General features: G+C 37.5%; 1 protein-coding gene across 3 annotated transcripts in view; it reads right to left on the reverse strand.

Annotated features, from left to right (window-relative positions):
- The window catches only part of FBN2 (fibrillin 2), a 118,640-nt gene that overhangs the window by 24,441 nt on the left and 75,050 nt on the right, over nt 1–19,149 (reverse strand). For all 3 annotated transcript variants that reach the window (XM_032096785.1, XM_032096784.1, XM_032096783.1), the window contains 17 exons: nt 18,751–18,876; nt 17,945–18,070; nt 16,574–16,696; nt 16,329–16,454; nt 15,610–15,735; nt 14,499–14,621; nt 13,253–13,375; nt 11,576–11,701; nt 9,323–9,445; nt 8,981–9,103; nt 8,552–8,713; nt 7,500–7,568; nt 6,737–6,862; nt 5,890–6,015; nt 5,217–5,369; nt 1,028–1,096; nt 358–483 (listed from right to left, as the gene is read on the reverse strand). In XM_032096785.1, the coding sequence (XP_031952676.1) occupies nt 358–483; nt 1,028–1,096; nt 5,217–5,369; nt 5,890–6,015; nt 6,737–6,862; nt 7,500–7,568; nt 8,552–8,713; nt 8,981–9,103; nt 9,323–9,445; nt 11,576–11,701; nt 13,253–13,375; nt 14,499–14,621; nt 15,610–15,735; nt 16,329–16,454; nt 16,574–16,696; nt 17,945–18,070; nt 18,751–18,876 (2,076 nt within the window). The remainder of the gene's footprint in view (nt 1–357; nt 484–1,027; nt 1,097–5,216; nt 5,370–5,889; nt 6,016–6,736; nt 6,863–7,499; nt 7,569–8,551; nt 8,714–8,980; nt 9,104–9,322; nt 9,446–11,575; nt 11,702–13,252; nt 13,376–14,498; nt 14,622–15,609; nt 15,736–16,328; nt 16,455–16,573; nt 16,697–17,944; nt 18,071–18,750; nt 18,877–19,149) is intronic.

Raw genomic sequence — 19,149 nt, forward strand, 5'->3', positions numbered from 1 at the left:
CTTCTATGAGTATCTCTGCCTCTAAAACTGTAGCAGGAAGGACACAAGCTGGAAAACAAATTCAGGAAACTTTTCTTTGAGAAGTTATAAGAACAAGATTTAAATTTTCTCCCTAAAATAAAATAAAACAATAGCATTTCACTGATACCTATTTAGAAGCTCAACAGAAGACAATTATTTATTAAGTGCATGTGCATCTGTATTAAAGACAAGGACTTAAAACTGATTTATAACCTCAAGCCCTACAAAAGCTCACAGTCTGTTTCTTAGATTTTGAAAATCACATGAATTAAATGTTCCACTTCCCTTTAGGATAAGCTTAAGGGGGCTAAGGAGAAAATAACAATTTCAAATCACCTTCACAGACCAAGAGCAGGTCATTGTAGCTGAATCCAGTAGGGCATTCACAGCGGAAGCTGCCAATCTGATTGATGCAAACTCCATTGGCACAGATTCCTGGGATTTCCTTACATTCATCAATGTCTGAAATGGAGAGAAGAGCTACTTTAAGTACAGTTCATCATGTATTTATACACTGCAAGGATTTTCATTTTTGCTGGGTTTAAAACTGATTTGAGACGTGCTTGATCTACAGAAATTACACACAGGTTATAAATTCAAACATATGCCCATTATGACAGAAAATGGCACATGAGGTTCAGGAAGTGATCAAAACAGAGCTGTACTATATATTGGACAAGATGCAAAACTGTTACAAATGTGCAGAGAAGTCCCACAATATTTTTGAAAGCAAAACCTTTTATCTTACTGATTAAAACTCAAAATCATGAACTAGGATGGCAGGTGACCAAAATGCCATAACAAAACGTAGAAATTTAAAAAAACTAAAAACCAACAAACAACAGAAATATTTTACATAAAAATTGGTCTCAATTTATGTTACCACTGTAACTCCAAAATGAAATTCAACATCTTTAGTATACAAAATGTTTATCCTGGTTAACATTATGCAGACACAAAGACATGCAAAACAATTTTTGGTTAAAATAAGACTGGTGAAACTTACCAACAGCTTTTCCAGTATGGATGTCAAAAGTGAAGCCAGGAATATTCCCACATAGGTTCTTGAACTCAACTAGAGCAGAGAATAATGTATTTTCAAGGAATGTATAAATCTCCCAAGAATTACTTGCAGTCTTCTCACCTACTCAAGAGTTGTTTTAAGCCAAATCCATTCAGGAGACCAACTGCCTTTTCTACAATTTGTATTGAAAATTCAGACTGCCAGTAAACTAATGCAAATTCAAATAGTAATTCATACTTTCCTTAAATCTTTGCAGACTTTGCCATATGAGTAAATGTCTGACTCGAGACAGCAGCCGTTCAGTTAGATTTTGGTTTGGTTTTTTTAATATAACCCCTTAAGTTTTATTCCTGTTTTCTAGGCATCTGTAGGGAGAATCTACAGCAGCATTTTCAAATATGAGAAATAAATATAATTTATCAGTACCTAAGCTTCTCTGACATTACTATCTATGTTATTTTCTGTGGAGATTACTGCAGATTAGCTCCACTGAACTACTGAGCAGAATGGACACTGCTTTAAAAAGAGATGCTCTAAAAACGCCACATTTTTTAATTTGTTCCTTCTATATCCTCTTTTTTCACCTAGATAATGGGAAATGCTTGGTGTGAGGCATAAAATAAATTAGGTCATGGTTTTCTAGGCAAGGTGTTTGAAATTGAGTGGGTTTGCAACATACAGAGAAAAATTTCTTGCATGGATTCTATTAATTTTTGCAGATGAGATGTTAGTGGCAGAACAGTGCTCTCCAGACAAGAAGTTATTACACATTTACAGTAATGATTTTTTTTCTAGGTAAAAATATAAAAAAATGAAGGGACTACAATTATAAACTGTCAAAATTGTACTATACTACCAGAGGAATTTGTACCTGATTGAGGGGAAAGAAGTAATTCCAGTGTGAAGAACCAGTTTGAATGAACAGTTTGCAAACAATAACCATGCAGCTGCTATTCACCACCTTCTGAGATCGTAACAACACTCAAATTATCCAGAAAAAGGTATTTTTCAATATTCAGTTTCCAAACTACTGCCTAGGAAGCATTTCGAGGTGTGTGGCAGGTATTGGTACATTCAGGGCATTAGGCCACGGTAAAATACGCTTCAAAAAAGTGAGTGAAATTTACAAAAACATTAGGTTGACATAAAATTCAGAGGGTTTCTGGAAGCTGAATATCCAGAGATGTCCATGAGTGCTTGGCCCAGTGCTGGTGCTGCTGAGGACCTACAGGACACCTCTTTATCCAACAGGAGGCAGAGTATGGAGCCTGTCTTTGGTGAGTCTCTAAACCCAAAATCCTGACAAATCATTCTAGCACCAAAAAGAGAAAAACAAGGAGACCCTTCTGTATTCCTGCAACTAATGATCTTTAATGTAGAGCAATGGTAGTTTATGTTTTTAATGGCTGTGGTTTGAGTTTCTTGATCATCTACATTTTAATGGCAGCTCCTCAGCAGCTTATGATTCTGTAAAGTGTAATGACCATTACAAATTGAATGCTTCCTTCACACCAAACATCCTTATTTTTAGCAAAATTAGCTGATCATTGCTCAGAATGGTATTTGGCAAAATATTTTTCCCACATTTAGACATTCTTAGTAATTTCTCTAAGCCAAGGAGGATGTCTGAACATCAGCATTATCTCCTTTCTTCTGTCCTACTGTTTAATGGCTGCTTAATGCTCACCCAGATTATTCTTGCACACAGAAGTGCCTGCCACAGTGCTTTACCATCCAGCAATCTTCTGCTCTTTCATAGATCTATCTTTAATATATGTTAGTAGAATAATTTATTACGCTAATATATTTTATATATTACTAAGTAAAATTTGAGAGTTAGCAACTAGTTCTTTTCTGCAAGGACATTTATGCCATTTACTGCTGTCAGTAAACCTGCCAGTAAATATATCCAACAAGAACAGAGCCTGGTGCTCACTACCCAGTCCTAGTGGGCAGTGATCACCTACTCCCATGATAAAACACATCAGGTCTGGGAGGATGAAGAAAGCCTCCAAGGACTGAAGGCCTTCTTTCATTCTATGTTATGCTACCTCCATGTTTCATGCATTTCACTGAATTCAGTTTTTCACTCTTCTTTTTTTTCCCCAGTTTTTACTGTGTAGAAGAAGAGCATATTAATTAGGTAAGGATTGTATGATAATGCATTTATACACAGTGCCAAAATATCCACACAAAAACATGCCAGAGATTTGCCTTCTGGAAGCTTGGCTTTGCCTGAGTGACTTTAAAAATATTTCAAAACCCCAATTACTTATCACTATTTTTTATCACTACTATTTTTTAGAACAAAAAGATCTGTCACATAACAGGAAAAAAAAATGGAAATCAGCCACTCCTGGAATTATCAAACCATGAAAGAGTTCTGTAAATTCTTGGTTACCTCTTAGCAGTGAAGCAGCTTTCTACATTTCTTTGGGTAAAAAAACAAACAAAGAAAAACTATTATTTCTGTTTAAAGTCTGTATGCTAACGGTTATGACCTGTACAACTTGTAAATCCAAACAAAACAGTCTTTACTACTTAAAGTCATCAAACAGAGACTGATTGCAAAGCATAAATATAGAAGGAAGAAAGAGCTCTGGTCACCAAGGGAAAAAAAAATGCAAATGTATTGGCCTGTGAAGTTCACTTACAATCCTCATCAGAGCAGAACAATGCTCTTAATGAGCTTCTGGGCTCAGTCTGGTGGTGTGGTGAAGGTCAGTGTCTCCCAAGCCCTGTCTGTGATGTGTAGTCCCCACCCAGATTGCAAAACAACTGATAACAGAACATAAGTGCAGCTGTTCAACCATTTACACTTGGAAGTTGTGTTTGATCCCTCACACAATCCCTTTTCATGGTGAAAAAGGTCTAAGCATGCCTGCAAACACAGTGAAGTCATTTAGAAGAGCTAACAAGGCAAGACTGAGATATTTCAGGATATATTTAAACCCCATAACTGCTTGGACAATACCAAGCAGTTTTGGTTTTAACAAATCTCTAAAAGTTGCAGAAGTTTTTGAGAATGTCAGTGCCACCAATTTAAAAAATTAATTATTTCTTCTAGACAAGAACATTAATTACATGAATCCCTGCGAGCAGTTTGCTGTATTTTTCTCATCATGTTGTCACCATGATGACAATTTTATGACATTTAGGTAAATTACTATGAGAAAGAATTTCATGAGCTCTCTGTGGTAGCAAACATGTATTTCCTCTCTCAACATTGTTCTATCTCCCATTTCCGACTGCTAGGAGCATTCCTTCATCCTCCCATTTGAGAAGGAGAATGAGAAGGAGCAGGCTGGTTTCTATTCCTTTCGGTCCCATTTTCCTCCTCTTTACTGTGAGGTAAAAATATTTCTTATATTTCCTGTTGTTTACCTCATGTCACCAGGATAAACTACTTGGAATGGATGTAATACAATCACAAATGATTTTAAAATCGCAGCACCAGAGGCATAGTTTTAGTGACACTAAACCAGTAAACTTGGGGCAAGTGAATTAAATAATAAATTGTGTTTGTACAAAACACCTGAGTTTTTTAGTTTTATCTAGGCATCTTTGCTCTTTTTTTCAAATGTAAAGAATCTTTCAATGAATATCAGGTTTCCTTCCAAGTTGGAGATTCTTTCACCAATGATTTTTCTGGTTTGAGCTTTCAAGGGTATTTTATTCCAGGAAATTAATTCCATAAAGACTGACTGAAAATGAACTGTCCTTTATTATTTTCACCTCCGTTTACAGAAGAGAATTTTTTACTTCCCATTGCAATGCCCTCCTTACTGGGCTTTTGCACGTTCAGTCACCTTCAATAGAGGTAATGTGAAAGCAACCACGCTTTCACATGCAGACCATGCTCAGATGTGAGACAGAGCTGAAAAATCTAGAAAGGCTTCCTACAGTCAGTAATGAAACCCAGTCTTGATGTTCTGACAGACTAGGACTATCAGGATAAATGTGTCTCCAACTACCAAGAACTTAATTACACTCTCCTAAATTAATTATCCTGAAAGACAGACTACACAGGAGGGTATCTCTGGTCAGCCAGCATCTTCAACACCAGTACTATTGCTCAAACTTCTTTTGGGATGAAATGTTAACTTTAGTTACTAGTCAAAGCAGCAGATTAGGAAAGGAAGTAACAAAATGGGACCACAGAAGGTTTTACCCATTCCTGGAGTTGGACACGGCTCACAAGGTTTGTTCCAGGCTTTCCCAATATTGTATGTGCAGCAGCACATCCTTTTGGTCACATTGAAGGGCAGTTCATTCTCACAGGAGGTTCCATTATAGCTTCTGTAACAAAAGCTTTTCCTCATGTCTGGATGTGAGAAAAGAACCACTTATGAAGTAACCAACACTACCAACATTATGATAATTATGATATTATGTAAATACCAACCCCCTACCAACCCAGACAATGATTAATTAACTCTGTTTTCTGAATGAAACATAAACACAGGCATTTAAAAATAATTTAAGGATTGATGACAGTCTTTGTTTCAGACTTATGTGACATATTTTCTGTTTTCCTTTAAAGACGCATGGGGGAAAAAGGCAAACTTCTAAAAAATCATAAACACAGTGTAGATACTCATGAGAGCCATTTGCATGGTAAGCCCCACCGTTTGGAAAGGACCAGTGAAAATAAACCAGTGAACAGTGAGCCCTGTTAGGGAGTAAGAGCCCTTGAATGCTGCATGCCAATCATTGGGCTCTCTTTCCTGACAACATGACACAACTGGGAGCTAAAAATAGTCAAAATAAATACAAAGCACAGGGTCTGGCCCTCAGACAGTCTGATATTCATGCAATTGTAGCAAAGATGAAATTTTGCATACCCATGCAGTTGTGTCCTCCGTTCACCTGCATATATTCAGGTGGGCAAATGCAGGTGTAGTTCCCCAAGGTGTTGTAGCAGGTGCCAGGACCACAGACACCAGGGTGTGCAACACACTCATCAATATCTAGAGACCAAGAAAAAACCATTACAATTAACAAGGGAGAAGAGGTCCACGTCCAAGCAAATGTTTCAGAGAAATACAACCATAATAAACCACACTAAGGTACCAAAATACTTCATTTAAAGACTAGCTTGGAAAATACAGCTCTGATTTTAACTTCTAAGTCTAGCCTTAGTTCTTTTAACTGCAAGACAATACACACCAAAAAATCTCGAAGTTCTTGAACTTGCCACTGAAATAGGAGCAATTCAACTTCACAGAAGATATTCACACCTTCTTCTCATGGCAGGGTTAGTCACTTTTTAGTTTTTGGGTCAATTTACAATTTTGATTCTAACAGTTGTGAAAAATCTCAAACACAAAAGGAAAACCAATATGAACTTTACTTCAAACACTGACTAAATTCAGCTGCTACTCTCACACTCAACATGCAGGGAGCATAGTAAAACTTGCAGGGGATACAAGGTGTTGAAGACAGAAATTATTAATAATCCCTTAGTTAACTGAATACACACAGCTGAGGTCTAACATGTAGAAAAACATTATTATATCCCAGTGTTGCCTTTCAAGCTTTGTGCTAATCATATCACTGGTGCCAGAGATAATGATTTCAGGGAAAACTCTAGGTAAGGGTGGGGTGCCCACTTATGGATTTAAGGCTAAGAATTAATGGTTTTCATAATAACTGCACTGTAACAGGGAAGGAGGCTTCAAGGGACTCAACCTTCACAGATTCTTGTCTCTTCACTGAGGTAGTAGCCTTTTGGGCATTCACACTGGAAGCTGCCAAAAGTATTGATGCAATTTCCACCTTGGCAGAGACCTGGCAGCTCCTGACATTCATCAATGTCTGAAAACAGAGGAAAGGAAACGAAAAAAACAAGTCACCATATTTTCATTCCAGAATGAAAACAAAGAAGAGAATTTAAGTACTACCCTGAAATTTTGCCAGCTAGTAGCTTTGAACTGTCATGTGTGCTTTTTTGAGGTTTTTTTGCTTCTAAATTGCTCTCCAGGAATGCGTGGATAAGACGCTCATTCTCTTCCATTCAAACACCCCCTAAGGAGCAGTTTCAGCTTGTTAAGCCCATGTTCCATTCCTGTTTACAGGAATTTGGCATCTAATTCCTCATCTCTGCCCATTTATTGGAACCAGAGCTGCTTTATCTGATGAATAATTCCTGACACTTGCATCTTCTGCTGATGAGCTATAATTTTCATAAATGGCTTATAATTTTGAAATCCAGTATAAGTAAGGAAGCACACAAAAGGTATGTACGAGATTGTTTTCCTACTGAAAGGGTGCTGGACTTCTTCAATATTCTTTTGCTGTGTGCCTTTTCACGTTGTTTTCCAATTCACATTAATAGTGGTTTTTGCTTTGCACTAACTATAATGATTTCCGAGAAACGCAGTTCCTCTTCAAAGATGACCCTTTTATTATTATTATCATTACCAGCCATCACAGTCATTTATGAGAAACTCACCTTCTAAAATAATAGTGATGGGATTTGGTCTGAATCCTTCTCCTCCTGGACAGAGAGTGTTGTATTCAGCTAAAGTAAAGTTAACAAGAGACATCCTATCAGTCTCATAAAAATAAAATTATGACAACAGAATCATAAAATGTCACTGGTGTTTTAAATAAGTGTTCTTCCCTACAGTCATTTGGCCTCTACTTTTTTGACTATTCACACTAAATAAATTAAGTGCATTAGATTAACAGAAAAACAATGTAAGATCAGGAGTTCTGCTTTCTTTTATTACCATCATCTCAGATACTCTGAAGGCAGGAACAATATTGATTTTTCCATACTGTGTCCTTACAGAGGCCTATATTTTCTGTTTTGATTAGTTCTTTAACATGTCAGTATGCCACTGACAAAGATGTTAAACTTGGAATTCCCACTATTATGAGGCTGTAAAGAACAACACACTTGACATTTGTGTTGCATTATTCATTAAAGAACTTCAAAGCTCTACAAAGCTGATAACTGTCATTAGGTAACAGTTCTGAAAGTACACAGGAGTGACTTAGACACAAATACACAACAGTTATCAGTGCTCTTCTTTGGAGAATAATGAAGCTCTCCAAATTAAAGCCATGATTTGAGTTCTAAGCATAATTAATTTATTTCCCTACCAGCCTGGAGCTGCTGAGCAAAAATGCCCGGCAGATGTATGCACTCTATTCCATTCTCATCTGAAAATTTCTTAATTTTTTTTTTTTTTTTAAATGGGAGAACAGTAAGAGCAAAATGAAGCACCCAAAACTACCTAAAGTATCACCTGGTGCAGTGGCAAGTGCCTTCTAAAGTTAGCACTGATTTACTACTGTGAGAACCAAGTCTGTCACAGAAGACTAAAGGTCAGGCCTGTGATGCTCAGCTCCACACCTCTGCACCTCTGTCCCTCCGACAGTGGCAGGGAAATTGTCCTGCATGACAGATGTACAACAATACAGTAAAAGACTATAAATACTTTTTCCATCCCTTCCAAAGTAAGACAGCACCACGAGAACATGAGAACATTTCCTTACTGCTGTTTACAGGGGGACAGGTCTCACAGGGGTTCCCCCAGGCCTTTCCCAACGAGCAGCAGCATGAGGAACGACTGACTCCAACCCCAATCTCAGTGTTGCAGGACAGGCCCCCATCCCCTCTCGGTCCATACTTCAGGTAGCAACTGCCCACACGGTTATCTATGTAAAAAGCACACGTGATTACAGCTGCACACAATGATCCAGGGAAAGAACAGCAGGTAATTCCTTACCTAGGAGGAGGAATTCAGTAAAATTGTGCTCTCAAAGTCATTGGCACTTCAAGAACATTAATAGCTACTGATGTCGAGAGAGACAACACTAAAAACTATATAAAAGGAGATGCAGCATTGTGGAACTATTATTTCTATCCTTATTTGCATAAAAGCAGTGACTTCTAAAGTGATACTTCAGGAAGCTTTTACTTACCCACACAACCCACTCCAGTAGGATTAAGCTGGAAGTCTGGAGGACAATTGCACTCGTATCTTCCAGGAGTGTTTACACAAAGACCATTAACACAATTAATGGGATCGGCACATTCATCGATATCTAAAATAGGGAAGCTACATGCATAAATCTGCGCACTGGAAAAACAACAATTTTACTTTCTAAGACAACAGAGCAAGAAAATTTCAAATGCAAGTGAATTTTAGTTGAAACTGAAGTTTTACAAATAATTCACCAAAGAGCTAAGAATAAACTTTGTCCATCTGCATATGTAAGAAGCCACCCTTTTATCTGACATTTTTCTGAAAAGCAATGATTTACCTGTGCAGTTTCCCCCAGTTCTATCTAGTTCATAGCCATCATCACAGATACAGCGAAACATTCCTGGGAGATTATTGCAGGTGCCAAACACACAAATATTCTGGAAGGAGCATTCATCAGTGTCTGAAGAAATATATTAAGAAGAGAAAGTTAAAAAGCATTACTGTATTATTATTAATGTTATTATTATTGCTGTTATTATCATTACGTGTCATACTGCTAAAAGCAAAAGGAGACACATGCAATATATTTTAAAAACTAACATTTCTGAGGTCATGTAGAATACTACACAGAATTTTTATTTGTGAATTTGTATTTGTAAAGAAAGTGTAATACGAAGAAAGAGAGGGTGTAGGCATCAACAGTCACATCTCCTTGGAGGAAGAATACAGGAAAAATAGGAATACAGGAAGTAAGAATTATCTGTGATTTTCTCAAGCCCATATTAAAATAATTATGTAGTAACTACAGACAGATGAGCTAAAATGCCTACATGCTCATCTAAATTGAAGATGAAATCAAGTTGAAAGACACTGACAGAAAATTGGATGATTTTGTCAGCTATCGTGTAGAAAAGTGTTGAACACTGACAGCACAGACTGCAAAGCTATGGTTTTAGGCACAAACTGTAAAAGACTTCTGAGCTGAAGTTAAGTAGGATAAGAGTGGAAAAAAATCCCTCCATGTACTGTCAGACAGCAAGACTTTTTACGTTGCCAGAATAAAGCAGCTGTGGAAAAGGCAAATGCAATTCTGGCATGTACCAGTGAATTATTTTTAGCAGAGACAGGGAAGTGGAAAGCATTAATATCATTTTACAAAGCACAGCCAAATTTTAATTTGAAATTCTGAGTACAGTGCTCTACTGATGAACTAATTTTGCACAAGATGTGCAAAAGGGGTATTAAAATTATTACAGCAATAAAATATCTACTTTCAACCTGGCCGGATTGTCTCAACCAGAGGTTGAGAACATATGAGAAAGGTTAACTTCTGAGGGCAATTTGAGAGACACATTTTTTTTATGGAAAACGAATGCTTAACATCCAAAAGTCCTGAGCCAATTTAATCTGGGAATTAAAATTTATAAATACCCTGGAGTACAGCCATGGAATGACCTCCAAATTGGGTCATTGAGAAGCTAATGTTCTGACATCGCAATGGACATCTGAGGAAAGTGGATTAATGATTTGTATTACAATTAATGCACTTTAATGCACAATTAAATCAAGACTTTGGATTTTGCCCCTTGATTGTAGAAATCAGACAAGGACTCCCCCTGTCATAGGACAAATTAATATATCAACTTCAAAATGAAAGAAAGAAAGGATAACTTCTTTTAAGTATTCAGCACCCAGATATTCTAGTTCTCCAACAACACAGTTTAATCAATGGAATTCTTTCAGATCTCTGCTGGAATCACAGTAATATATCAAGCATTTCTCCAAAATCTTTCAACTATTGGTAACACACTGACCCAAAAATTAGAATTACTTTGTTTTTCAGAACATTGGTTGGCTGGAATAGATTGGACCTATTAGAGGATTTTTTTCGAGACTATTGGCATCACTGTAATACAACTGAGCTGCACCAAGAAATTCAGTAAAGATGACTGACAGTAGCTGGTAATGATTAACAAATCTGACTACACAGTGGCACAGGTAATTCCTCAGAAGCACCTGAATTATTCTGAAGTCTGATTCATACATGTACACCTGAATGTTAGAACATGCCATGCTCTGGACTGAATATTACAGATTACATTTTGAAACTTGTTTTTCATATCTCACCAAGAATTTTAATTTCGTAAGATGTTACGTGGTTTCCACCATCAAATTAGAAGTAAGTTTAAAAGTTTTGGGGATCCAGCTAAAATGTTTTTATCTACTGTACAGTCATATCAAACAACAAAAACAAAAAGTATAAGAACACAATGGGGAATAGAAGCTGAACTGGACCAGAAAGATAACACAGGATTTTCTACACACTATCCAACAGTGAAAAAAAAGGAATTTAAAAAAAAAAAGCAAAATTGCTGAGGCAAACCTCTACTCTGCGATTCATGGATGAAGGCCAGGAAAACTTCATAAAAAGATGAAAGCAACCTTCAACATAATTCACATTGAAGAAATTTCTTATATGTGAAACATGTGGTGATTTCTCTGCTTCCAGCTTGAGGTTCTGTTCCTTGTTCTTTGCTTCAGAGCAGCCAACCCTAACTCAGAGAACAAAACTGAGGGAGCAGCAGCTCACCTTGGCAGGACTTGCTGTCAGAGGCAGGAGCGAACCCCATCTCACACTCACAGCGAAAGGCACCGGGGGCATTCAGGCACTGCCCATTTTCACACAGGTTGACATTCTCTGCACATTCATCAACATCTGTGGAAGACAGGAAAACCGCTCTGAAACTGCAGGTTTCACTAGCAAAAGCACATAAAGATATCCTGATGTTCAAAGAAATAGTGCTGTTGAGCACTGAAGTTATAAAACAAAACATACACTGAAGTAAATTGAAAGAATGCAGAAAATCAAACACAATTTCCAAAATTATTCTTTTCACCTTGCCACGATTCCTTATTCCTTGTTTTTAATTAACAGATGATATATTTTTATAATTATGCAAGATTTAAGATTCAATACTACTAACCTTGACAAATAATTGAATACCTTGCTTAAAAAGACAAAACTTTGCCTCCTGGTATATATTGCTATGCTATTTTGACATAAAAAACATTCAAAAGGCAAATTTTCCTAAGTGAATCATACACAGAAAATTATTATCATATTCATTTTAGAAAATAGTCTTTGAGGATGATGAACATTACAAGTACTGCTTGCACAGTAGGAATTCTTGTAGTACTCTCCAAAAGAGCTATAAAGAAAGAGAATGACAGAGGGCATTCATCATTGCAGTCATCATAAGAAGTCATAATTTTGTCAGGTATGCTTATGACTGTCCAAAGAAATTTTTATGTGCCTTCTTCTTTTTATTAGTCCATACTTAGTACAATATAGGGATAAAACTTTGTGCTCATGAACCAAAAACTTGAAATACAAAAACAAGTCATATTTGAAGGTCCTTATTGCCAAATAAAAAACTTTACACTGCTAATCAGAAAACCTTCTCTCTAAGATGCAAATTAATTTTTATTTATAATTAGCCAGCTAGCCAATTATGAATGCACTCACAGTAGTTTTCTAAGTATTTTACTATCGTTAGGGTGCATTCCTTCAAACATTTAAATATGCTGACTAAATACAAGATGTGAAAAGTCAACAACAGAGAAGATGTTGCATCTCCACTCTGTGGAGATAAAGACCAGAGCAGCCCAAGACATAGTATTATAATTAATATTTAATATTAAATCTTTACACTTTATATAATAAGTGCCAGTTTATGTTGAGTCACTCACTGTGTGAGTAACAGTGTCCATTCTTAAGAGTGACCACTCACCTACAAATTTAAACACAGATATCACAGCAGTGGTTTTTAACTGCAGGTTTGTTTTTCTTTTTAAGAAGTCCTGTGTTAATGATCACATCCTGTTCTACTAATAGACTGAGGGGAAAATAGATGATGACAGAGAGAGGAAGTATAACAGAGCTGGTATTCAGTATTCTTGATTAGAGGGGCTGCTTAAAGCAGGACATTCGTGTTCAAAATAAATGCCATGAAGATGAGGAGGAGGAAGAAGCAGCAGACAGGAACTTCACCCAACAAATGGACCCAGTGGGTCCAACTGGCACACAAGTCAAAAGAACAATCAGGTTCCTTTGTCAGCATTTCTTATGCAGACAGGAAGAATCTTGATCTGTAATGACACTTTCACATTTTTATTGTCTCGCACTTTGGGCTTAGGTCTAATTCACAAAGGTTCCGTACAGGAGAAGAACAACCTGGGACAAGTCAGGTTTCACAAAACTCCTTACCAGAGCAGGTAAAGCCATCTCCAGTGAATCCCTCTGCACAGGCACAGTGGTAGGAGCCCGGGCTGTTCACACACTGAGCGTTGGCGCTGCACCGCTGGGTCCCATTAGAGCACTCATCAAGATCTGCACATCGGGGTCAGAAAGTGCAGGCAGCAGCACAGCAATTAGTACACCTGGCTGGCAATTAACTGCCAAGCTAACCAGCACAACTGCAAACATGGTTTATGTCTCCATAAAGACACAAATTTGTTGCTAGATGATACAGGGTTAATCTATAGTGACTCCATTTTAGTACTTCTTCCTTTGAATTGAAATGCGTGGGACTGGGCAAAATATTTCTGAGCAACAGATGGAATTCAACTGACTTGTTACTTGGATGTTAATATCCTGTTAAAGAGCTTGAATTCAAAAATAGCTACAATAAAATTGGAACCAAAGAAACCAGTGAGGTAAAAACCTGTCACTTATTTACAAAGTCTCCTCAAATAGTAGAAGAAAGTGAAAACAATGCAACTGCATGAGAGTTGATGCCAGCTATTCGCTTGAATGTCAATGTGGGCAAAAAATAATAAAAAAAGAAAAATAAAAAAGGAAGAAAAATAAAAAAAAATGAAGAAGAAACAAGAAATCTCATACTACAGTGATTTTCTTTAGCACATTACATCAACAAAGCCTAATCGTTAAATGATGCTCCTCTTCCATAAATCCCAAAATGTTCTGAAAACAAAAAAGCAAGTATTACAATCTTTCACTCACCAAAGTAAAGCATGAAGACAAGGGGACATAGGCAACTCTAGCAGCCCAGCAAAAGCAGTTACATGTTTCCCACTCCTCCAATCCAACCTGCTTTATATCAGGGGTCTATAAACTAGATATACTACAGGACATCTACTAAAAAATGTCTGAAGTTATGGAAATATCTTACTGACAGTAAATCATAAAACACATTCAATTTTTTTTTTTTGCACATTCTAGTAGCAGTTGTATTTCGACTTTGTAAAATATGTAGTTAATTCATTAAATGTTATACAGTCAAGTTTCTGAGATAGAAAAGAGATTTTTTTTCTTCAAAATACAAACCTGTGGAACATAAGAATCTTTCATACCCATCTAACCACAGGGTACAGCAGACAAAAGAATAATTCTTTGTTTCTAATGGACTAATCACACAGTCACATTACATGCTTTCAGAAAAGAAAAAGGTGGGAGGGGAGAGAGAAAAAAGCTTTATTTTCCATATACTTACCAATACACTTAATGCCATTTCCAGCCCAACCTTCTCTGCAACTGCATTTAAAACTTCCTGGCACATTGACACATGAGGCATGCATGTCACAGTTGTGAGCTCCAGTTTCACACTCATTCACATCTGCAAGCACAAAACAGACTATCAGTATTTACATCTGAATATTAAAAATTCTGTTCCTTTCACATATTTCCACTGTGAAGGTTTGCAGTCCTTTAAAAAACTAATGTTTAAAAGCACAGAATAATTCAAGCAAGTTATTTTGTATTCTGTATTACTAAAAAGGAGTGAAAACTGCATTTTATTTTTGCTCTTTGTTTGTAAACATGACAGTCTGCTTTCCTGCAAGTGGTTTTCAGCTTGCAATTAACTGTATTTTTCCAGAAATACGAAATATGCTGATCTTTTTATGTCTAAAACTGGGATGAGGTCTTTGGGTGCACAGGCACCTTCTAGTTAAGAAAAAAATTGTATGTGCAGGGTTATAGTAGTTATAGAACAAATTCCTAAACACCAAATTGTAGGAGAAATTCTGTCAATGTTCCCACAAGACTAATTCTGGATGAGGCTGGATTCTTGAGAGCAGTGAACCCACCTTGCAGAAGACAAAGTACTGCTTAACTATCACAGGAACTTGTAGAGTGACTATGAGTGACTACAGATCTTTAAAAATTGTTGGCACAGGTTGTTCACTTTTTTTGTTTACTTTTTTTCCCTCTTGTTCTTTCCTTAGACCTCATGGTCATTTCCTGCAGCTTGAGTCGAGAGGTGAGTTCATCCTCCAGGTACATATGACAAATGAGCACTGATAAAATACTTCCAACACAACTGCAGCCCTGCCTCCCCAAGCCACGTTCTGTAACACGGGTGTTCACACAACCTGTACTGATAAAACCTTTAAAATCAGTTATGTAAGGGGCCTTCAGAATTGATACTGGTGAAGGAACAGTCCATTTAAAAGTCTGGCATGCGCTAGCATATGTGAAACACTCATATATATATATAAATATATACAGATACCAATCTCTCTCTTGTGTGTGAACACTTGTGTATTTTTTTTACCTGGAAGCCAATCAATATATGTGACACGCTCACTGGAAATCTGCTTTACCTGTGCACCCTGTGGTTCCTTTCTTGACTGAATACCCGACTTGACAGTGACAAATGAAGGAGCCCTTGATGTTTTCGCACTCCCCAAACATGCAGATGTTGGAATTCAAATCACATTCATTCACATCTGTAGGTGAATATGAATTAATTATTAGTTGGACATTATTGTCATTTTGGAACACTTTATTTCAGGTGAAAATATCTACTACATGAGGCATTTATTTTTCTTATTCATAATATATTTCAGCTGTTCCACTCTGCAAATTCCCTAAAACAAGTAAGGATAAATGCAGTCCAAATACCACTATTTTGTGTTAAAACAAATATTAGTTGTTTTCACATTTTTTTGAATGCTATTTAAGGGACTATGAAGTAAATTTTTTCTTGCAAGAATCACTTAAAATAATTTCCTTAAAACATATTTTTGATCTTAACAATTTTCCTCCAAAGAACAATTTTTGAAGTGCCCCTTTCTGGACCCCTCAACTAATCCTTTCTCAATACATGTGTTCCATTATAGTAAAATCACCCCGAATATTTTTTTAACTGTGTGATCTGGTTCATTTTTAAGGACTTACCAACAAGGCATACAGGTTATTTCTTTTTATAACGTACATAATTTCAATACCCACTTTCAAGGACTCAGCAGAAAGAACATCTTCAAACACAAGCTGCCTGATTTTTAGACTTGCACCAAGTTTGTTGCACATGGCTACTCACCAACACAAGTCTTCATGTCTATAGAAACCATAAATCCATCGTAACAGAGACAGCGATATTCCCCTGGGATATTAGTACACTGCCCACCATCACAGATATCTGGATTGTTTTCACATTCATCAATATCTGAGGGGGAAAAAAACCCAAACAGATAATTCTGTCACTCTGGCACAGATGAGCTAGCACACCACATTGATTCTGGCTGAAAGATAGGATGCTGGAGCTTTTAAGGTATAAAAACCTACCTGCACATGTCCTGACATCTGGCATCAGAGCATAGCCATCACTGCAGCTGCACTCATAGCTGCCTTCTGAGTTAGTGCAGTGGGTGTCACAGCCTCCATTCATTATCATACACTCATCAATATCTGGGGAAGCAATACTGGTAGCAGTAAGTCTACTTTTATAAGAAATAAACCATATTCTCTTTACATTTTACATGAAACAGTTTATGAGTGGTTCCATTTTGAATTTTTATTCTCATTTTACTGTCTCTGATTCACATTTTGTTCATTTTTCCCTCTTTCAACTGCTTGTTCCTCTGTGGGAGCAAGTGGCTATGTTAAATGTCGATTTGCTTCCTGTGTGTTGCTAGGGGTGTGGAAAAAAGCACAAAAAAAACAGAAAGGGAAAGGGAAGGGAAAGGGAAGGAAAAGGGAAGGGAAGGGGAAGGCAAAGGGAAGGCAAAGGGAAGGCAAAGGGAAGGCAAAGGGAAGGCAAAGGGAAGGCAAAGGGAAGGCAAAGGGAAGGCAAAGGGAAGGAAAAGGGAAGGGAAGGGGAAGGCAAAGGGAAGGCAAAGGGAAGGCAAAGGGAAGGCAAAGGGAAGGCAAAGGGAAGGCAAAGGGAAGGGAAAGGGAAGGCAAAGGGAAGGCAAAGGGAAGGCAAAGGGAAGGCAAAGGGAAGGCAAAGGGAAGGCAAAGGGAAGGCAAAGGGAAGGCAAAGGGAAGGCAAAGGGAAGGGAAAGGGAAGGGAAAGGGAAGGGAAAGGGAAGGGAAAGGGAAGGGAAAGGGAAGGGAAAGGGAAAGGAAAGGGAAAGGAAAGGGAAAGGAAAGGGAAAGGAAAGGGAAAGGAAAGGGAAAGGAAAGGGAAAGGAACCTTGAGAAACTTCAAGTTTGAAATGTAGAACAAATTAATATTTTTTTTATAAAGAACCGTAACAAGCAAATAAAAAACCCTCTCAGTACTGCTGTTCTCCTTTGCAATGGGTTGATATGCTGGCAACTACATAATTCAGTATTATTATAGTGAAGGATTTAAGAGATGCATATGATAAGGAGAAAAAGTGGAAGAGAAACCATCAGTGCATGGGGCTTTTCTTGCTTGATCAAGAAATCTAGCAGTATTTTCTGGTTGTTAGCTCAAGCCTCTGATTTTAATGGAGTAGTACAGTAAGAATAATTCCTCACAAAGTGTTCTGCAGAGTTCAGTATAGCAACCATCTTTTTACACCTTCTTTGTATTTCTGAGTCCACAATAGTTCATGATAGCCCTCATAGCAGATGAGAAGACAGCCCTGACTATTTTCAAAAGGAAGGTATGAAATTAAATAAAAACAAGGACAGACGGAACAATGGAGCTGAAGCACAAAGTCACACGTGCAGGTGCACAACACTTGCCTGTGCATCCTTGCCTGTCAGGAGTGGGCTGGTACCCAGAGTCACAGAAGCACTGGTATGTCCCAACCATGTTCACACACTTGCCGTTTCTGCAGAGACTGTCACTCAGCGAGCACTCATTTACATCTGGGGAAGAATCATTCATATCAGTTGCAAGTCAGAATATTTAACAGTTCTGACAGCTCAAATTCCAAGGAGAGTGAGAGGTAATACTGCAAGTTGGTGGCTTTCAGGTTCATTCAATTTCTTTCTTGTTCTTGGCATGTTCCAGTTCAAGGAATGGAGTTCTGCACAGCACATTTAAACCACTGTCCAAAGATTGATCTTCCCTGATTCACATCTCTGAGCATTAGTTACAGCCTCTGCTGTGGGCATTAATTACCAAGTCTGCTATTTTCCATCAAGAAAATAAGCCAAAGAGATAATATGCTTCTTTTTTGGCCTTTTTTTTTTCTTTTTTTTTTTTTTTCTTTTTTTTTCATAATTTTGGTGAATTATGTGCTAAAAGGAGAGATGCATTTCATCGAGGGACAACACTTTTTTGTGACTGATTAAAGCTGCTCCCATGAGTGGTACAGTCCTTTGAGTTGCTAAATAACCCCTAAGAGGCCTACTAAAACATTCTTCTTTGGAATCAACAGCATTACTGAGGATTTTACAGGATTTCAGATTTTGATTTGAAAATACTCATGTAAAGGAGGAACATTTATTTGTTTAAGAGATTCCTGGGACCCACCCTTGCCAGGGACTGGACGTTTTCACAGCAGAAATAACCATTCTCCAAGCTGAAGATTATTGAAACTCACCTAAGCATTCCTCCTGTGATGGTGACAGCTCATGCCCCAGGGGACAGTCACACCGAAAACTCCCCTCAGTGTTCACACAGGTGCCACCTCTGCACAGCAGAGGGTTGCGTTCACACTCATCTATATCTGCAAAGAAACCATGATGTGCAAATATAAAATCATTACTAAGAGGCAACGAAGAAAAAAGCAATTCCCAGCATCTACAAGTGACGAAACAAAAGGATTGTTTCATGGTGTTGCTCCTTTCCTCATGCTGCACAACAGGGAAAACAAAAAGCTGTAAATTATTATTAACTCTAAAGATGGATATTTTTCCTCTCAAGAAAACCAGAAATTCATTATTTATAATTAGGTATTCAGTGAGACACAAGACACAAGCAAAGGCAGCAACTGTTTGGA

Source organism: Corvus moneduloides, chromosome Z (genome assembly GCF_009650955.1).
Source record: "Corvus moneduloides isolate bCorMon1 chromosome Z, bCorMon1.pri, whole genome shotgun sequence".
Lineage (NCBI taxonomy): Eukaryota > Metazoa > Chordata > Aves > Passeriformes > Corvidae > Corvus > Corvus moneduloides.